Source organism: Telopea speciosissima, chromosome 3 (genome assembly GCF_018873765.1).
Source record: "Telopea speciosissima isolate NSW1024214 ecotype Mountain lineage chromosome 3, Tspe_v1, whole genome shotgun sequence".
In the NCBI taxonomy this organism is placed as follows: domain Eukaryota; kingdom Viridiplantae; phylum Streptophyta; class Magnoliopsida; order Proteales; family Proteaceae; genus Telopea; species Telopea speciosissima.
The window spans coordinates 71735498-71755209 of NC_057918.1; the positions used below are offsets into that span (position 1 = coordinate 71735498).

The following is a 19712-nucleotide window of genomic DNA, read 5'->3' on the forward strand; positions in this document are numbered from 1 at the left end:
GGATTTACCTCCTAGCTCCAGGTAAGGATCTTGCGAAGTGTCGATGGGTGTACACCATCAAATATAATCATGATGGTACTATTGATCTTCTCAAGGCCAGACTGGTTGCAAAAGGGTACACTCAAACATACGGGGTTGATTATTTTGAGACATTTTCTCTTGCTGCCCGTCTGAATTCTATTCATGTTCTCATATCTCTAGCTGTCAATTTGGACTGGTCTCTCTATCAGATGGATATCAGGAATGCCTTTCTTTATGGTAACCTACAGGAGGAAGTTTACATGGAGCAACCTCCTGGGTATGTTGCTCAAGGGGAGAATTCTACTAGGATTTGTAAATTACATAAGGCTATTATGGGTCGAAGCAGTCTCCTAGAACTTGGTTTGACAAGTTCAGCACTTATTGTTACTCAGATGTAGTTTTTCCCAGTGTTGTTCTGATCATTCTGTCTTTGTGCAAGGACTCTAAAATTAAAAGTATTGGTTGTTTTTGTAGATAATGGTATTGGTTGTTTTGCAAATGATATAATGGTGCATTGGGAATGATACACAAGGAATATAGAACTATCTAATTCCTTTCTTATATTCGAATTCCATGCCTTTACATTCGAATTAATTTTTTTTTTTATAGAAAGAAATTTTATAAAGATAAAATACATGTGTTACACAAGGTTTCAAGAACATCCAGGTTTAGAAACTAGAGTGGAATATGACATGTACCCTCCAGACTAGAGAACAGACATAACTTTTTTGTTTTTTCGGATAAGAAGAATAGACATAACCATTAGGGTCCTAGAAATGGTTATTTCTAATTTGGTAGAGCCACTGTATCCGAATGAAATCTTTTGAAAGTACCACTGAGATGAGTTGTCACTTATTCACACGCGTGCGTTTGTCTTCAACGTTCGCACTTTTCACACGTGCAAGTAGACGTGGACTATTTTCTGGTTCAGTTCCTCCCCATCTTCGTGTACCGAAAGGACACGAACGACGGTGGAGGGATGGAGAGAGAGGATCGAATTTTTTTCTCTTGTTTATCGTTTATATCTCAGACGGTGAAGGAGGTAGCCATCCTTTTTTCCCTGCCGTTTCACTTCAAAGCTGGAAAACAAATTTTCTTCTACAAATTTCTTCTAATAATCATTGGTGGAGGTGATTAAAGGTTATCCTTGGATATTGGGTTCACGTTTCTTTCTCATGTTCCTTCTGAAATTTTGGTTTTTTTCCGTTTTAATTCTTTTGTTCCTGCTGTTATCATTATTATACTCTGGGGTTTAATGCTCTTTCCCTCTTCTGGGTTTGTTCCTTTTTTTGCTTTTCTGGTCAAGAGATTTTATTGCCATTCCATCCTTTGTTCTATATCGTTTTTTTCCTTTTAAATGTAGTTTCTAAGTTGTTGGCAACATCTGTTCTCTCAGTATTGGGTTTTTTATTTTTTAAACTTTCTTTTCTGGGTTTTTGAAGTTGGAACTAGGGGTAAAGTTTGAGGAATTTTGATAAAGTTCTCACCTTTCTGGTGGCGGACTTTTGGAGGAAGTACAACGTAAGATTCTTCAAATCATTAATGTGACATTAATTGTTTCCTATTTTAGGGTTTTTTGACTCTGAATCTAGAGCGGAAGCAGCGTTAAATAGCATGAGCACTCGTGGTCTGAGACGGCCTTTGAAAGGGTACGTGAGGGATTTTCGCCGGAGAAAGATGGTGCTGAACGTGGACCTTAATGATACACCTCCGGCTGAGGGTAGGGATCTGGAGGAGATCTCTACTGGAACTGGGTCTCAGGGAGGACAGACTAGTGTGCAAGGATGGGCTTTGGTACCTGCTGCGACAATTGATGTGGATGCCATTGATGATGATGTTGTGATCTCATCCCCAAGGAGTTTTGCTGAAGTATGCTATCTCTCTTAAGTATTTGTGCCAGTGTTTTTTTCTTCATGTTATTTGGACTTTAACTTTTTGGTGACTTTGTTTCTATTGTTGCTTTTGCAACCTTATAGGCTAGGAACAATTCCAGGAGGAACCATGGGGTAACTGTTGTGCTTGATGACGAGTCTGATATTAATCAAAGGAACTCAGGTTTGCGCTTTTACCTTTGCTAGCATGCTTGTGATTATTATTGTGGTCATTATTTTACTTGGAAAATTGGGGTCTTACAATCAATGTTTGTTTTCCCTCTACTTATGCTTGATGATTGCTGCATCTAGTCTAGGGTTATTACTTCTAAGGATTTTCCCCAATCAGCATTTTAGAACATGGAATCGGGTTCGAATCAGTCCCAAAAAAACCCTAGAATCGGCCCTCAGATCTGAAAACTTGGCGATTCTAGGGTTTCAGATCTGATGGCTGATTCTTGAGTTTATTGGCATGAATCGGGACCGATACGCTGCATCTAGTCTAGGGTTATTACTTCTAAGGATTGTTCCCACTTATGTGAAATTTATGAAAGATTTCTTAGAATGCAGAACTGTCAAGACCAGCATTTTAAAACATGGAATCGGGGATTGAATCAGTCCCAAAAAAACCCTAGAATCGGCCCTCAGATCTGAAAACTCGGCGATTCTAGGGTTTCAGATCTGAGGACTGATTCTTGGGTTTATTGGCATGAATCGGGACCAATACGCTGCATCTAGTCTAGGGTCATTACTTCTAAGGATTGTTCCCCACTTATGTGAAATTTTTGAATGATATTTTAGAATGCAGGAGAACTGTCGAGATCAGCATTTTAAAACATGGAATCGGGGATCGAATCAGTCCCAAAAAACCCTAGAATCGGCCCTCAGATCTGAAAACTCGGCAATTCTAGGTTTCAGATCTGAGGACTCATTCTAGAGTTTATTGGCATGAATCAGCCGTATCGGTCCCGCTGGAATCAGGATTGGTCACAGCCGATTCACTGATTTGATTCCCAATTCTTGAAACCGTGGTCATGAGACTCTCTTACTCCCACATATTAATTTGATTGGTATCGTTCAAATAGCTCCCATCAAAAGCTTTGTTTCCTGTTTATGGTCATGGGCAACATTGACATTTTGCATCGGATTAGAAAAAGCTTCCCCCCCCCCCCTCACACACACACACCAAAAAAGAAAAAAAGGATTTGGGGATTCATGGTCGAGGATTTAGGAATTGGGATTGTGTCGGCCATGTTGGCTGAGTTGTATTGGGAATGACTAGGACGGATCCAGCCCGTATTGGCCGATTCGTATTGGGATTGACTAGGACTGGTCCGGTCGATACTGCATGATACAACTGATCTCCCCTCATGGATTTTGAGGACCCGTTTGGTTGCACTCCGTGGGAGTGATTCCATTGATCTTCTACTTTGTGGGAGTGGAATGGGAGTAGAATTCTGTTTGGCCAATCCAGTTTGATCTTGTGCTCCTCCCATAGATCAAACCGAATGTAAAACTGCTCTGGGAGCAAATCCTCAGGAGAAAAAAAAAAAAAAGTTGCTCACACACTCCAGGACACATTATAAAATCACAAAAATTGACCCCGAGCCTGACATCATGCACTTGACCCTCAATCTCTCCCCCTCCCTGGCGTAGCCTCCATCTCCGTCTCTCTCCCTCTCTCCTTACCTCGTATGCATCTCTGTTGATGGGCGAAAACAGCGACAACATGAACTCTCCCCGGCTCGTGCAGCTTCCATCTCTCTCCCTCTGTACCCTTTCTTCCCTCATCCATTGTTCCTCCTCTCCCAAACCCTAGGTCATTTGTCGCCGCCCCAAGACTTTAGATCTCCCCAGCTGTCCGGCGAATTCCCACCCTCTCTTACTCTCTTGCTCTCCATCTCCCTCTTATCTTCTCTGCAAGTATTCACCGCTCCCCCTCCCCCTCTTTTTTTTCTCATATTTTGTGCTAACCAGCCATTAACTATTAAGCTCCAAGTCTATCTCTCTCTTCTCTGCAAGTTGCTAACTGAAAACTTTGGATTTCAGGGGTCTTTTGCTGAGTGTTCCCTCTTCTCTGTAACTTTATATTATTGCTCCCTTATACTAGACCTTTCAATAACCCCCAAGTTTTGTTGGTTTGATTTGTTAGAATTATCGAGTGTAGTGCTAAAAGTGATAATGACATTTTTGTAATTATTTGGTGTGGTGGCAGAAGTAATTCTGTTAAGTGCCTTCCAAATGTTGTTTCTGTTTTTTAATGTTCCAGAATCACTTCTTACGTCTTGTTACCAAACGTCACTCTACCCTAATTGATTACTCTCACACAGCGGAATTGTTACCAAATGGGGCTCGGGGGTATCGGCAGGGACTGCTCTGATCCCTGGATCGGATACCTAAATCCCTTGCTTATAGCAGCATAGAACATTCCAACATTTAATTAAATTCTTGTCATACATTGATATTCTTAATTATGTAAATATTGTTAAAGATGTCAATTATATGTGCCTGTGTGTGTGTGTGGGGGGGGGGGGTTGGGGTGGTTTAAAATCTATGATCTATCATATCAATAACAAGAGATCTCTTTTATGTATCTGCAGTAGTGGTAGAGGTAATGGAAGTTTTGGGGGGGGGGGGGGGTTAAAGCGTGATGGCGGTGTTGGTGGTAGTATTGGTCATGTGTTTTTCTTGAAATTTTTTTCTGCTTGTCGGACACAAGCATGCACCTATCTAGAAGTGTTAGGATAACTTGTAAAAAACAATCTGTTTCCTTGCGAACCTCACCCAATATACTCCATGGTGTTCAAGTTCTTTCCAGACTCACCACTTAAGTTGTTGCACTCCCTGCCTTTTTAGAGAGATTCATCTATTCTATTCAGCTTCTTTAGTTTGAGTATTCTGTTATTATTTCTTTCCACTCTTTAGCAAAGACCAAATTGGAGGGACCACTTTGAGGGGTCTGGACCCCTGTGTCCATCCAAGTTCTTACTCCCTCTATTCTTCAGCTGAGCGTACAAATGGGATTTCAAGAGCCAAATAAAGACTCCTTTACTATGTGGCTGAATTTTTGTGTCCTTCCGACTTCCTCTATGATCCTGCCATTTTGCTCAGCATGTAATAGAATCTTTCACATATATGTTTGATACAGTTATGTGAATCGTTGCTTAGGGCCATTTTATTAATTTCTTTTATCACTTTATTCCTGTTGATGGAGATGTAGTAAAAATAGTGTGGAGTTTAATTCAATCGCTACTTCAATGTTAGAGTTGTAGTTTTAGTCAAATTTATTTTTAGTTTCAGTTTCAGTTTTAGAATATAATTAGGAGTCTTTTATTTCTTATTTATATGCTACCATGCATCTCCATCGGTGGATAGATTTGATCAAATGCAATTTGATTTTCCTGGTTGCTGGTCGTGTTTCATATCTCCCTGTCTCTCTCATCCCTGCTCGAATCAGGTTCGAATTCCCTCTTTCAGGTGTGCTCTTCCAACTTTCCTCTTCTCTCAACTCAATTCTCTGCTGAAGTGCCCCCTCCGGAGTTCGTCACCATCCAGGAAGGAAGATGGTCATGCTTTCACCCAGAGAGTCTCATATGAGTGGCTGCCACAATACTGCTCTGTGTGCAAATCCTTCGGTCATCCTTCGAAGCAGTGCCTGCCTCTCAGTTCCCCCGCTCCAGCTCCATCTCCATCGTCAATCGCTGCTGGCCCTCTCACAGATTCATTGGATCTCTGCTGCAGCCCCCTCGTCCCCAACTGCCAGCGTCTTCTTACTTCTCGTGCCCCGCTTCCTATGCCGGAGACGAAAGATTTAATGACTGAAGAAGCTGAAGCTTCGACTGAAACCCCGTTTGAAGGTGAGGAAGTCGCCTTGTCTCTAGCCACGCTCCAAGCCCTGGCGAAGCCTGTTCAGCAGACTGGAACGACTCTGCAACCTTCTCGTGGCGGAAAGATCGGAAAAGACCAGGAACCGTCCCACCTTGGCGAGGTTCGATGTCCACCAACCTGATGCTGATGGAGACGCTGCAGCCTCGACTGCCTCTTCCTTCCGAGCTCTGCGAGCCTGGCTTGCAGATATCACTTGCACCCCCTCTTTTGCCTTCGCCTTGCTGCCCTCCCTCTTTTGGCAACCCAAACATGGCCCTTCCCGCTGCCAGCCACTCCCTTTCACCAATTCTCTCCAAACCTCCTGTCCCCTCTCAGGAACACCTTTTCACCAAACCCCCCCCCACGTGACCAACTCCCTTTAGCCCCTCTTAATCTCCTTATTCCCCCTTTTGTCCCTACTATAGAGAACACCCCTTATGGCCCGACCCATCAACCCACCCCCTCAACCCATCCACCCAGCCCACTCACCCTTACACCAGGCCCATTCACCCGTATATCCAACCCTTTCACCCATACACCCACCCAACCTAACTAAACACCCTTGGCCGAACCACTTTAGCAATGCTCCTGATCCGAACCTTTTCAGATCTGAACCCAGGGTTGGACCCTCCTCCACCGTTGGCCCTCTGCACACTTTGATCCCTTCCCCTACTTCTTCTCCCTTGGTTTGCTTTCCTCCACTCCGTGAGTACCGTTTGAGGCCTCGCAGTGTCCCCCTGGGTTCTCGGGTCAGCTCCACCACTGGATGGTTGCCCCCTCCCCACCTTTGCTTGTGATCCCTTGGACCATTTGGAATGTCCGTGGCCTAAACACCCCGGCTAAACAGGTTGAAATTCGTGACCGCATCAAATCCTCTAAATCCTCTCTCTGTTGCCTCCTTGAAACGAAGGTCCTTGAGTCCAACTCCTCTACCATTGCCCATTCTATAGCCCCCTCTTGGTCCTTCCTTTCCAACTACACCCACTCTCGAAATGGCCATATCTGGGTTCTCTGGGACCCCTTCAAATTCCATCTGCTGGTTTCCTCTGCCTCCCCCCAATTTCTCCACCTAAGCATCTCTGATCACCTTCACAATCATCTATTCTTTTTCACCTTCGTGTATGCTTTCAATAGGCCTCCGGATCGGCTCCCTCTCTGGGACGACATCCACACCATCTCTCAGTCCGTTGGTTCTGCCCCTTGGGGTCTGGGAGGCGAATTCAATGTCGTTCGATATAGCCTTGAAAAGTTAGGTGGTTCCCCCATTGACCACCAAGCAGTTGATGCCTTTAATTCTTGTCTCGAGGATGTCGGTCTTAATGACCTTCGCTGGTCGGGTGCTGAGTTCTCTTGGCACAATAAGCGCTCTGGCGTTGACAGAGTAGCTTGCAAGCTTGACCGTGTCCTCGTCAATGACTCTTGGCTCTCATCCCTTCCTTCATCTTATGCTGTTTTTGACCTCCCAGGCCTCTTTGACCACTCCCCCATTTCCCTCTTCGTCCTTCCTTATCTCTCCTTTGGTCCCAAGCCCTTTAAGTTCTTTGACATGTGGTCCTCCCATGTTGATTTCCTTCCTCTGGCTCAATCTGCTTGGGATATCCCAGTTCAGTACTTCTCCTCCCCCCTCCTTGCCTTCTCCAAAAAGCTAAAAAATGTCAAATCTGCCCTCAAATCTTGGAACTCTTCCACCTTTGGAAATATCTTTTCTCGTGTCTCCTCTTGTCGTGACACCCTTTCCTCCATCCAGTACCGTCTTCAGACTGATCCCCTCAACCCCTCTCTCGCTGAGGAGGAGTCCCTTGCTGCCTCTGAGCTCGCCTCCTCTCTCTCTCTGGAGGAGAGCTTCCTGAAGCAAAAATCCTGGATAAAATGGCTTGAACTTGGTGACTCTAACGCTGCTTTCTTTCATCGTTCCCTCAAAGCTAGAACTAACTCCAATTCCATTCTCTCCCTCACCTCCTCTGATGGCTCGGTTCTCTCCTCTGTCGATGCCATCAAATCTGAAGCTGTGTCCTACTTTTCTGGTATCTTTTGCCCCCCCTCCTCCCAACCCTTCATCCCTAAGGGTCTGATCAACAAATTCGTTCCTCCCAACCTCTTCAACTCCCTCTGTTCTATCCCCTCGGACTCTGAAATAGTTTCTGCTGTTCATTCCCATAAAGCCAATAAAGCTCCCAGGCCTGATGGTTTCAGTATGGGTTTTTTCTCCACCTGTTGGGACATCTTAGGAACCGATCGTATCTGTGCCATCAAGAGCTTCTTCTTCAACTCCCATCAGATCCTTAACATCAACCACACCTTTCTTTGCCTCATTCCAAAATCCTCTAGTGCTTCCTCCATGGCTGACTTTAGACCCATCTCCCTTTGCAACCTTCTCTATAAGTTCATTGCCAAAATCCTTGCCAACCGCCTTCAACTTGTCATTGACTCCCTTGTTAGTCCCAACTAGTCCGCCTTCATCTCTGGGAGAAGCATCTCGAACAACATCATCCTATGTCAGGAAATAGTTCGAGGCTTTCACCGGAAATCCACTTCACCTTCAGCCCTGTTGAAGATTGACATTCATAAGGCCTTCGACTCCATTCGCTGGGACTTCATCACCCAAGTCCTTCTCAAGATGTCCTTTCCCCCCTCCTTTGTCAGTTGGATCCACTTCTGTATCTCCACCCCTCGCTTCTCCGTTCTCCTCAACGGCATCCCTGCGGGTTACTTCCCCTCCTCTGCTGGCATCCGCCAGGGATGCCCCCCGCTCCCCGTCTCTCTTCTGTCTTTCCCTTGAGGTCCTTTCTCGTAGTCTTCAGTCCAAAACGAATCTCCACCTCATCTCCCCCATCCCTAACTGCAAACCCACCAACCTGACCCACCTTGCTTTTGCGGATGACCTAATGATCTTCTCCAAGGCCATTCCCTCCTCCATTGAGCACATTATGTCCTCCCTCCACCTTTTTCAGGATCTCTCCGGTCTTCGCATCAACCTTCTTAAATCCCAAATCTTCATTGCTGGGGTTCCTGACACGACCAAAGCGGCCCTCTCCACCATCACTGGCTTCCCCATTGCCACCTTACCTGTCCGCTACCTTGGCCTGCCCCTCATTCTAGCTAGACTGACTGCCCATCACTGTAACCCCATCCTTGACCTTCTCGCAAGAGACTTCAGCTTTGGAAAGCCAAGCTTCTATCCTATGCAGGTCGCCTCGAGCTCATCAGATCGGTTCTCCAGTCTTGCTACATATATTGGAGTGGTGTTTTTGGTCTCCCCAAGGCAACTATCAAGGCTGCCGAATCCATTATGTGTGCTTTCCTCTGGAAAGGTGTGGACTCTGCCAGGTTCCTCCACCCTAAGAGCTGGTCCTCTATTTGCCTCCCCAGAGTTGAAGGAGGTCTGGGTCTCAGAAGGATTAAAGATGTCAATCTAGCGGGCTCTATCAAGCTGGTTTGGAAGCTTCTCTCCAACAAGTCTAGTATTTGGACTTCCTAGGTGTATGCGGGGCCTCTGCGTAGAGACTCTATTTGGACTGTCAGCTCTAGCTCAGACTCTTCCTGGATTTGGCGCAGAATTCTTCAAGTGAGGCACATTGCCAAGACTGCTATTTCTTGCAGGATTGATAATGGGTTGCATACCTATCTCTAGCTCGATAATTGGCATCCTTCAGGTGTCTTGGCCTCTATAGTCAGCCCCCGTGCCATCTATGATTCCGGCTTGGACAGACTTGCCCCAGTGGCTTCCATCATTACCAATGGCTCATGGTCCCCTCCCACATCTCCCCCCCCCTTGCCGACCTCTGGAGTTCCCTCCCCCTTATTCCTCCCGGTCATAGAGGCAGAGGGGACACCACCGTTTGGCTTCCCTCCTCCACAGGCACATTCAGCGCCCACTCCGCTTGGGACATGGTTAGACATAGAGGGACCCCCTGTCCTTGGCAAAAAGTGGTTTGGTACGAAGGCCACATCCCTAGGCAGAGTTTCACTACTTGGCGTGCCCTAGCAAATTGCCTCCCAACTCAGGCCTTTCTCATCCATCGCCACATGCAAGTCTCCCCCAGATGCTGTCTTTGTTGGAATGGTTACGAAGACAGACCATCTTTTCTTCACTTGCCCATTTGCTGCCTCCATCTGGAATCGGGTTCTCCGCCATTGCTGGCCTACTCGTAGAAGACCTCTTCCGCTTTCTCGGGAATGGGTTTGGATTCATATGACTTTTGGTGGGAACTCGCTTTGTGACACGGTTGGAAAGCTTGCCTTTTGTGTTATTTCCCACATTTGGATGGAGCGTAACCTTAGAAGATGGACGTCCAACTCCCGCTCTATGGACAAGATTTGGAAGGCCATCTTCTTTGACGTATCATCTAAAGCTAACTCCCACCCCTTGACTAGTGTGACTGATTCCCCAAGGAACAGACTTATTGTTGTCTCTTGGGGTCTCCCATCCACTATTTTGCGCCCTACTTAGTTTTAGGCCTCTTGGCCTTCAGGCTTGTATATCCCTTCCCCCCCTTTTTCTTTGCAATTAAATTTTTATTCATCCAAAAAAAATAAAAAAACTATATGGGGTCGGCTACATGTATCCATACCCTCCAATCAGCTCTATTCAAAGACATACTTGTTACAAGGCCTAAGCTATCGATGTCTTTCCTCACCACTTCTCCCAAAGTCATTTTATGTCTACCACTGGCTCTTTTGGCTCCTTCAATTTGAATCAAATCACTCCTCCGTAATGGAGCATCTAAAGGCCCCCGTTGTACATGGTCATGCCACCTCCAACGACTTTCTCGCAGCTTATCATGCATCATAGCTACTCCCAAATCAGCTCTATTTTGTTCATTCCATATTTTATCCTTCCTAATTTTACCATACAATCTCAACGTCCTCGTCTCAGCTACATTGAGTTTCTCTCTATATGATGTTTCCTAAGTGCACAACGCTTCGCATCATGCATTATATCTGGTCGTATGACTGTACTATAAAATTTCCCTGTAAGTTTAAAAGAATACGTCGATCGCACAATACTCCGGACGCATCTCTCCTCTTCATCCATCCTATTTTAATTCTCCGTGTAACTTCATCCTCTATTTCTCCTCCTCTTATGATTTAACCCAGATACTTAAAATAATCACTTTGCAAATTCTCCCTCTCATCAACTCTCCTCTTCTCTATTTCTTCTTCTGGATTGGGTCAGCCCCTTTCTATTCAACTCCTTGCACTCTCAAATTCTGGGTGTAGCTTACCTTTGCATATGCAAATCCACTCTCCAAGTTTGAGATTGAAAGAAGTTGGGGATTGGGCTCTAACGACAGGATCAGTTGCAGAAAAAATAAAAGTCGATGATTTACCTGATCTTTGTACCCATCATTAATTACCGCTGAGAGGGTTGTGCGTTGGAGTTCCTAGCCTGAAATTTCAGGCCAATCCAAACCATACGAGTGAGTTTCTTCACTCAAACCAGATCTGGTTACCGCCCCTCTCCTTTCCATTGAGAGGTAGAAGGAGACCTCTCTCCTATTTTACTTAAAAGTCCATGCCTGTTAAGTTCTTTTCTATTTTAATCCATAATTACCATCGTCCTCTTCCCTTTTGAATAATTCCTGGTTTGTCCCCTAATCTGTTACCTTACTCTAAGTCTCTAAGGACTTGATTTGTCTTGAAAATTACAGTATTGCCATTACACTTTTAAATTGAGCTATTTGTCATCCTTGTGGGCCCATAGTGATCCAAATTTGGGGTTATTGAACTGGGATCGCATCAATGATCTGCAGAGTCACGTCTATGCATCTTCTTGGGTATTAGTATGTGCGAATAAAGTTGGATCAAATATATCTTGTGATAACATTGCATGTTTTCATTTTGATTATGCAGCTTCTTGTGGCATTTTTTTTTATCATTAGTTACATTTTCTGAGTGGACAAATATCATAAACAAGAAATCCTCATGGTTATGTTAATATGTTTTCTTAAATTCATAATGTTTGTGGGTTGAAAAAGCTCAAGAAATTTGTCCTAAATAGTTGATCAATATTGGTTTTCCTTAATTTGGTTGAGGAAATTGAAATATGGTTAGCAAATGGGAGAAAAGATAGCTGTAAACCTCAGGAACCCCCAAGCCAAATGATGACATGGTTTGCTGGGTCAAATGTCTTGTAGGTGGCAAAACAGCCTCCACCTCCCCCTCCCCAACCAACCCACAAAAAAAAAATAATAAATGAAAGAACAGGCAGAATTGTTGGATTTATCTGTCAAAAAAATTTAAGGAGGTATGAATACTACGTGGATGGGTTTTCAAAGCCTACCATCCCTTAGGTTCACATGTTCTGAAGTTTCTCATTTTTCCCGCCGTTCATATCTCATACTATTCCTTTTTATTAGTCTTCATAGAAATTTTTTTGAAAATTTTAATGATAAATAGAAGTCATATAACGGTATACTGGTGAGACATAATTTGCTCTATATGGTCCAGTCTAGAGAAGCTGCTCTCGACAATCAATCCACCTGGTTCTGCCACATGGTACGTGATGTGGCAATTCTGACCAGTGGATAGACAGGTCAAGATCTATATTGGCCATGTGTCAAATTTTAATATCCAGTCATTTACCCCATGTATGTCCATGCACCCCCTTGGTAGACTGTCCACCCCTGTAATCCTGAATTTTTTAATCCGCCACTTGACAAATTCTGTTTGGGCCAAAACTTGACATGTGAAGAAGGGACCTTGGGGTCCACCTGTCTACAGAATTTATGCCCCTATTTGATATCCACGTGGCTTAAAAGTGTGGGTCATGTAGATAGGCTCCTCTCCGTGGCCATGGAGAGAACTTTTGCCTGGTTGCTAATTAAGTTCAGTTACCTTTGTCAGGCCCAGCCACTCAGAAGATGTACATGATACCACAGCCAAGATTGGTTGATATTTGAGTCGATCTCTTTTAACAGCAAAACTAGATACATCTATTAAAAAAACTAAAGGTTCTTGTTTTCAGCGATCAGCATTTGTCAAAGCACGTCAGCATCCTCCACTACATTTTTGTTTTGAGATTATAGTTGTTGACTTACTTTCTTGGATGTCACATAACGAGGACTTGGACATCTGTGTTGGTATTGGATATGGATACAAGGTCTCTGTCATGGCAACCTTTTTGTTTTCCTTTTGCAGGCTCTCTCCCCTCTCTCCCTGTCTCATTTGTTGTTCACCCCTTCGTCCTATAAGAAGAATACAGTTTTTCAGTGACCAGCAGTGTGTAGTGTACTAGTGTCTATATGACTTCTGGTTTCCAACTTTTGTGGACACAGCTAGAAAATGACAAAAAGATGTTTCTTTACATATACTGCATGCAATAGATTAACTATTTATATCCATACATGTTCACTTATGTTTTCAATTGTCATTGGTTTTTACAAGAATCTATGTGCTCTTTTTTAGTCGTGGCAGAGAAGTTCTAACACAATTTAAGAGAGTTTTGCTGTCCAGAATTCAGTCTGTTTTTAACTTATTCAATCTTTTTTATTTGATAGTATAATTGATTTTGCATCTATTTTGCTAGTCCAAGTTTGTCTGCTCTGCCTTACATATATTTTCTTTCCATTGGTTCTGCTGTTATAGGAGACTTAATTAACAGCTTGTCCCTCAATGGTCACAACAAACGCAGAAGAGTTTCACCAAACCAGACTATTATCAACTGTGAACTCTACATAAACTTGGATGGCAGTAACAATGCCAAGGTAATACTAACAAAAATTTTCGATATCCAATATATGGTATTTCTTTCTAGTTGTAGTTCCATGTACTTCATCGATTGGATCCTTCTATCCTTTTTATTGGCCTTTTGTATTTTAATTATGTTGAAATTATTTTAGCCTTAGTGAGCTGTAAAATACATTTATAACAGTAAAAAATTTATAACCCTTGTATCATAAACTCTTTCACACCCCTTCCATTGGGCGCCTTGTGCAATACAGTCTGGTGCCATGACAACAATGCTTGACAGAGAACTTTACAAAACTAGCTCTGTACCTCAAAGTGAATGTTGACAAACAACTACTACCTTTATTAATAATAAAAGTTTTAACCCCAAATACTAGCAATACTAATGTAGTCCTAGATAGGTAGGAGACCTACTAGGAGCCAAACAACAGGATCAAATAAAAAAAGGGGCTGCTGGTTCGAATGGACAGCACTAGGATTTAGGTCAATTCCTAGGGTTAGGGTTGGATATTGGGAAAGGGGTTTATAGGGTATTAATGGGCAGGTCTAGGGGGTCAATATGGTATAAAAATAATAGGATTTGGGAAGGTTTTAAAATTCTGCAGTTCTGGACAGAATTGTGTTGCAGGTTTTGGGTTTTAATGGAGTGAAGGAATGGAGGGGATAAAGTGGGAGTTTGGGGCTGAAACTTGGATCGAGTGTCAACAATGATGTAAGGGATGTATGCTGAAAGTTTGGTTTGAAACTGATGGACAGATTTGGAGTTATGGAGGTTTCCTAGTAGAAGTAGGAGAGAGGGGTAAAACTGTAATTTCAGACAATCGGCTGGGTGGATGGTGCTGAAATTTGAATCGAGTCTCTCTTAGGGTTTGAGAAAGACTTGATCAAATTTTTAGCAGATTCTAATGGTTAGATTTGGCTGGGCAGAATTCTCACGAAAATCACCTTGTATGTGACCTTCTAGAAGGAAGAAGAATAGTTGCAGAATTTCTTACTTGTTACAGGTCTTCAATGGCAACAACTTTGAAGATGAACAATGGGGTCTCCCGATCTTCACAATGCAAGGAGATAAGTAGCAGCCCTCCCGATCTTCACAATGCAAGGAGTCGATTGGAGATCCACCAATCCCTTCAACCTTGATATTACTCACAAGGCAACCTTGATATTACTCACAAGGCACACTCACGATGGAGCAAAGGCAGCAACAAAGGCAGCAAGCATAAAGCTAATTTTTATTAATCAAATTCGTATACAATGCTGGCCTCCCTTACAAACTTATATAGAAGACTCAAAAATAGACTTAGACACTAAAAAGGAATGGCCTAACCTTATCCCTAATCTATTAGGCAACTTAAACTGACTAGGAAACTCAAATAGACTCAAAATAGAGTCCTAATGACTTAAAACAACTTAAACTACTTAAAATAAAGAAGATTCCCTAGTAGCCAATAGGATCACTTCACTTAAATTAGACCAATTGAACCAATTGGATGCAACCAATTTAAACCGGCTCAATTAAAAACACACAATAAAAACTAAGTATTGGGCTAATCCCGTATGCAACCTATGTACCCCTATTTTAGGCCCAAAAAGTGGCCTATTACATTAGAAACCCATGGGATCAAAGGCCCAACATGTATGTAACCCAACGCTAGACTTATTTCTAATGAAACAAGCCCTATTTGGTGATGAATCGCATCAACTCTCCTCAACTTGAAAAAATTCGTCCTCGAATTTTGTAATGATGAGGGGAATCAACATGTGATCGCACTTTGACCATCCCCAAACGTAATTCCGATAAAGCAGAACATTAAGAATATAGTCTTCAAGGCGTGGAGCTTTTCTTCAAGAACCATGGTGGCATAACAAACTCTATGTGCTCTACCTCGAATCAGCACCACTCGTGAATGCCCTATCCATAGAGTCTTTAGTGTTAGCAACCTTCTCATCTAATACTTGAGATACAAGCTCCACCTCTTCAAGAACAACATCTTGAATCTCATTGATCTCCGTGGAATATTCTCAACCACCTCTTCATCTTCTCATTGTTTCAGCTTTGTCTACTTTGACTTCTTCAAGGTAGACCTCTTCGAGAGAATCTTCCGCATGTTGACTTTCCATCTTTGAAGCTCCAGGCATTGTCTCTTTCTTTTCATCACAATTCACTGTGATCACTTACTTTGTCTTCAACTTGTGCTCTCTCAATTTCCGTTGGCAATGTACATTTGTATTCAGCCGCTGATTTAACATGGTGATGTCGTATTTCCAACACTCGCAACTTGCAAACGGAATCTCATTGATGGAGGCTTCAAGTTGTCTTCGATTTGAAGGCTTTTTGGTGGTGATGTTGTCGATGGGAATTTAAGTTACCTTGTTGTAGAGCTCAACGTCCGTGGGAAATATTTCTTACTCGATCTTCTTCATCTCTCGCCCATGTAATGGTTCTCTACCACGGTAGTCGAATAATCCATCCGGGTTCTCCACCAATTATGTATTGGTCCCACTAGCTTGGTATGTGCTAGTCTCATTTTCCTATGCTCGGCAAATCATACCAATTAAAATAATCATCTAAAGCAACTAACCAATCATAGAATACTGTGGATCGGTCCGCCATCATAGTCTCTCAACTCATACGCCCCGGAGGTCTATGGCGTCTCCCGTAATCTTTGTATCCTCTGTTCCTATCTTCACTATGATCTCTGTCATGCCTACGTCGATCCCCGTAATCTCTGTCTTCTCTGTATTGATCTGTCCTTGGGGTTCTTTGTGCTACCGAATTGACTTGATATTTGTCCTTTTCTAGGGGAATGTTGTTGTTCCTTACTGGGGTAGTTTGGTGTTGCTCAATTCGCTGCAATGTTTCACTTATAGCCCTTTGACCAGCATGAAACTGCTGAAGCTTCTCCAGAATTTTGTTCAAAGAGTCGATGGACACAGAGGTAATGGGCTGGCCATGCTCATCCATGGCTTTGATACCACTTAATGTAGTCCTAGATAGGTAGGAGACCTACTAGGAGCCAAACAACAGGATCAAATAAAAAAGGGGCTGCTGGTTCGAATGGACAGCACTAGGATTTAGGTCAATTCCTAGGGTTAGGGTTGGATATTGGGAAAGGGGTTTATAGGGTATTAATGGGCAGGTCTAGGGGGTCAATATGGTATAAAAATAATAGGATTTGGGAAGGTTTTAAAATTCTGCAGTTCTGGACAGAATTGTGTTGCAGTTTTGGGTTTTAATGGAGTGAAGGAATGGAGGGGATAAAGTGGGAGTTTGGGGCTGAAACTTGGATCGAGTGTCAACAATGATGTAAGGGATGTATGCTGAAAGTTTGGTTTGAAACTGATGGACAGATTTGGAGTTATGGAGGTTTCCTAGTAGAAGTAGGAGAGAGGGGTAAAACTGTAATTTCAGACAATCGGCTGGGTGGATGGTGCTGAAATTTGAATCGAGTCTCTCTTAGGGTTTGAGAAAGACTTGATCAAATTTTTAGCAGATTCTAATGGTTAGATTTGGCTGGGCAGAATTCTCACGAAAATCACCTTGTATGTGACCTTCTAGAAGGAAGAAGAATAGTTGCAGAATTTCTTACTTGTTACAGGTCTTCAATGGCAACAACTTTGAAGATGAACAATGGGGTCTCCCGATCTTCACAATGCAAGGAGATAAGTAGCAGCCCTCCCGATCTTCACAATGCAAGGAGTCGATTGGAGATCCACCAATCCCTTCAACCTTGATATTACTCACAAGGCAACCTTGATATTACTCACAAGGCACACTCACGATGGAGCAAAGGCAGCAACAAAGGCAGCAAGCATAAAGCTAATTTTTATTAATCAAATTCGTATACAATGCTGGCCTCCCTTACAAACTTATATAGAAGACTCAAAAATAGACTTAGACACTAAAAAGGAATGGCCTAACCTTATCCCTAATCTATTAGGCAACTTAAACTGACTAGGAAACTCAAATAGACTCAAAATAGAGTCCTAATGACTTAAAACAACTTAAACTACTTAAAATAAAGAAGATTCCCTAGTAGCCAATAGGATCACTTCACTTAAATTAGACCAATTGAACCAATTGGATGCAACCAATTTAAACCGGCTCAATTAAAAACACACAATAAAAACTAAGTATTGGGCTAATCCCGTATGCAACCTATGTACCCCTATTTTAGGCCCAGAAAAGTGGCCTATTACATTAGAAACCCATGGGATCAAAGGCCCAACATGTATGTAACCCAACGCTAGACTTATTTCTAATGAAACAAGCCCTATTTGGTGATGAATCTGCATCAAATACACTGTAATACCCTATTAATTGACAAACTTCAACCCTAAAAGACACCTTGTATGGGCTCAGTTCAAGAAATTTCAAAACAACTTGATGGAAATGGTGTAATGCATAGGAATTAAACCATTTTGTTTGAGCCTCATAACCAATGGACATAATAACCATTTCCGCACTCTGTATTTTTTTCCCCTCCATTTATCCCCTAGTATGAGTTTCCAGAAGATAATTTTTCATTGTAATGCAATGGATACATTTATAAGATGGCTTTGTGCTTGCTTCAAGTCTATTATATTACCAATACCAATATTGGATTCCTTTTATTGCTCATGGTATACATGCTTTTAGATTCTTGGTTGTTTCTTCGGACTTCTCAAGTGGATACAGCTCAATAAAGATTGCGGTGTCCAAAATGAATCTTACCTTTGTTTGTAAAATTAATCAGTAGAGGTTGGCCATGAACTTTCTGTTGACATTGAAATCACAATGCTAAGAAATGAAACTTGCATGCAAATTTTGGCACACATCCAGATTCTTGCTGCATTCTCGTCACTGCAGTGTCTGGAGAGGTCATAATGTTCACAGCCTTAACCCCCGTTTCGCGGAGAGGGTGTTTCTCAACTCAAACCCGTGACTACAAGGTCGCAATGGAGCAACCTTACTGTTGTGCCGAGGCCTGTCCTCTTAGGGATCCTTTGATGTAGGACAGAAATTAGCAGCTTAGAAGAGGTTAACTGAAAGGGTTCAGAATCTTGGAAGGCATGCCAAAGTATGGGGTGGTGGTTGCATTATTTGTCTTTTTTTCTATGGTTTTTCGTCCCAGTGCTTTCTTTAGCATCTTTTCTGGTGGTTCTGCAATGTGATTCTTAACCTTGTGCATGTGTGATGGATGGTGCTTGTGCATGTGCTACTGAGAATCCATCTTTGACATACTATATTTTGGTTATTTGTCAACGATTCAATTGTTCCAATGGCTGCAGAATGAGTTGAAATCTCCAGAACCACCTGTACCACCGCCACCAATGGAGCCCACCTTCAGCTGCCCTGTTTGCATGGAAAAACTGGTCGAGGAAACGTCAACTAAATGTGGCCACATCTTCTGTAAGAGATGCATCAAGGTTGCTATAACTGCTCAGCATAAATGTCCTACCTGTAGACGGAGGCTCACTATGAAAGACATCATTAGGATCTACCTTCCGGCTGCCAATTGAGCCAAGCTTATGCATACCCATCAGATTTATTATTTAAGGTTGGTCATGAGTTCTTATTTTCTTAATTTTCTTTTCTCTTCTGTAGTTTTTCATGAGGAGCGGCAGCATCATATGAAAAGCTCTGGCTGTTTCTTGCTTGTTCCTTTTGTATCAGTTGATTGTGGAATGTATTTTGCTCAGCATCCATCATTTATTAGTTTAATTAGAAATCGATCATTCTTTATCAAAACTAATGCCCCTCCTCTGCTCAATGGGTTCTTTTGTTACAGGTGGTAGGTTTGGATCATCGGTATATGGGGCGGACTTAGACAAAGGGGAAACAGCATAGCTTGGGGGAAGGAACAAAGGGATGTCAAGATTCCAAATGGTAGTGATTGATCTAGGACATGGCCGATCCTTCCCCTCAGATCCCAAATGGTAGTGATTGGTCTAGGACATGGCCGATCCTTCCCGTCAGATTTATAATGTTGAACTTTCTTTACATTGTGGTGTTGCTTCTGTGTTGCCTTTGTGTTTGTTTCTGTGCTTGGGTTTGTATTATTCTGAGAGGCATGGTTTTGCTGTTGGGAATAACAGCAAAGGTTGCTTTTTAGAAATTATGCAGGACATGGCAGCTGAGTTGGCAGCCAAAGAAGTGTTCTTAGATGGATGACAAAAAATGCTCCATAGGTCCTGCTGTAGTTCAAAATTAAGCCTCAACTTCCCATGTCTTATGTGTGTGTCTCTCACGCTCCTCTCCCCCCCCCCCCCCCCCATTCATCT

At 42.9% G+C, this 19712-nt stretch overlaps 1 protein-coding gene across 1 annotated transcript; it reads left to right on the forward strand.

Annotated features, from left to right (window-relative positions):
* The first annotated feature begins 1421 nt into the window (after positions 1-1421).
* LOC122653518 (uncharacterized RING finger protein C548.05c-like) lies at positions 1422-19305 on the forward strand. Its single transcript, XM_043847370.1, has 5 exons — positions 1422-1890; positions 1998-2076; positions 13347-13465; positions 18720-18992; positions 19227-19305. Exons 1-4 carry the CDS (start codon positions 1636-1638, stop codon positions 18948-18950), a joined length of 684 nt encoding a protein of 227 aa, XP_043703305.1. The 5' UTR covers positions 1422-1635; the 3' UTR covers positions 18951-18992; positions 19227-19305.
* Positions 19306-19712: the final 407 nt, after the last annotated feature.

Bases quoted from the DNA above. Each gene is read 5' to 3' on its own strand.
- LOC122653518 (XM_043847370.1), top strand. From the start codon at position 1,636: ATGAGCACTCGTGGTCTGAGACGGCCTTTGAAAGGGTACGTGAGGGAT. The intron at 1,891-1,997 runs GTATGCTATCTC...GCAACCTTATAG, and splicing joins CCCCAAGGAGTTTTGCTGAA to GCTAGGAACAATTCCAGGAG. The intron at 13,466-18,719 runs GTAATACTAACA...CAATGGCTGCAG, and splicing joins ATGGCAGTAACAATGCCAAG to AATGAGTTGAAATCTCCAGA.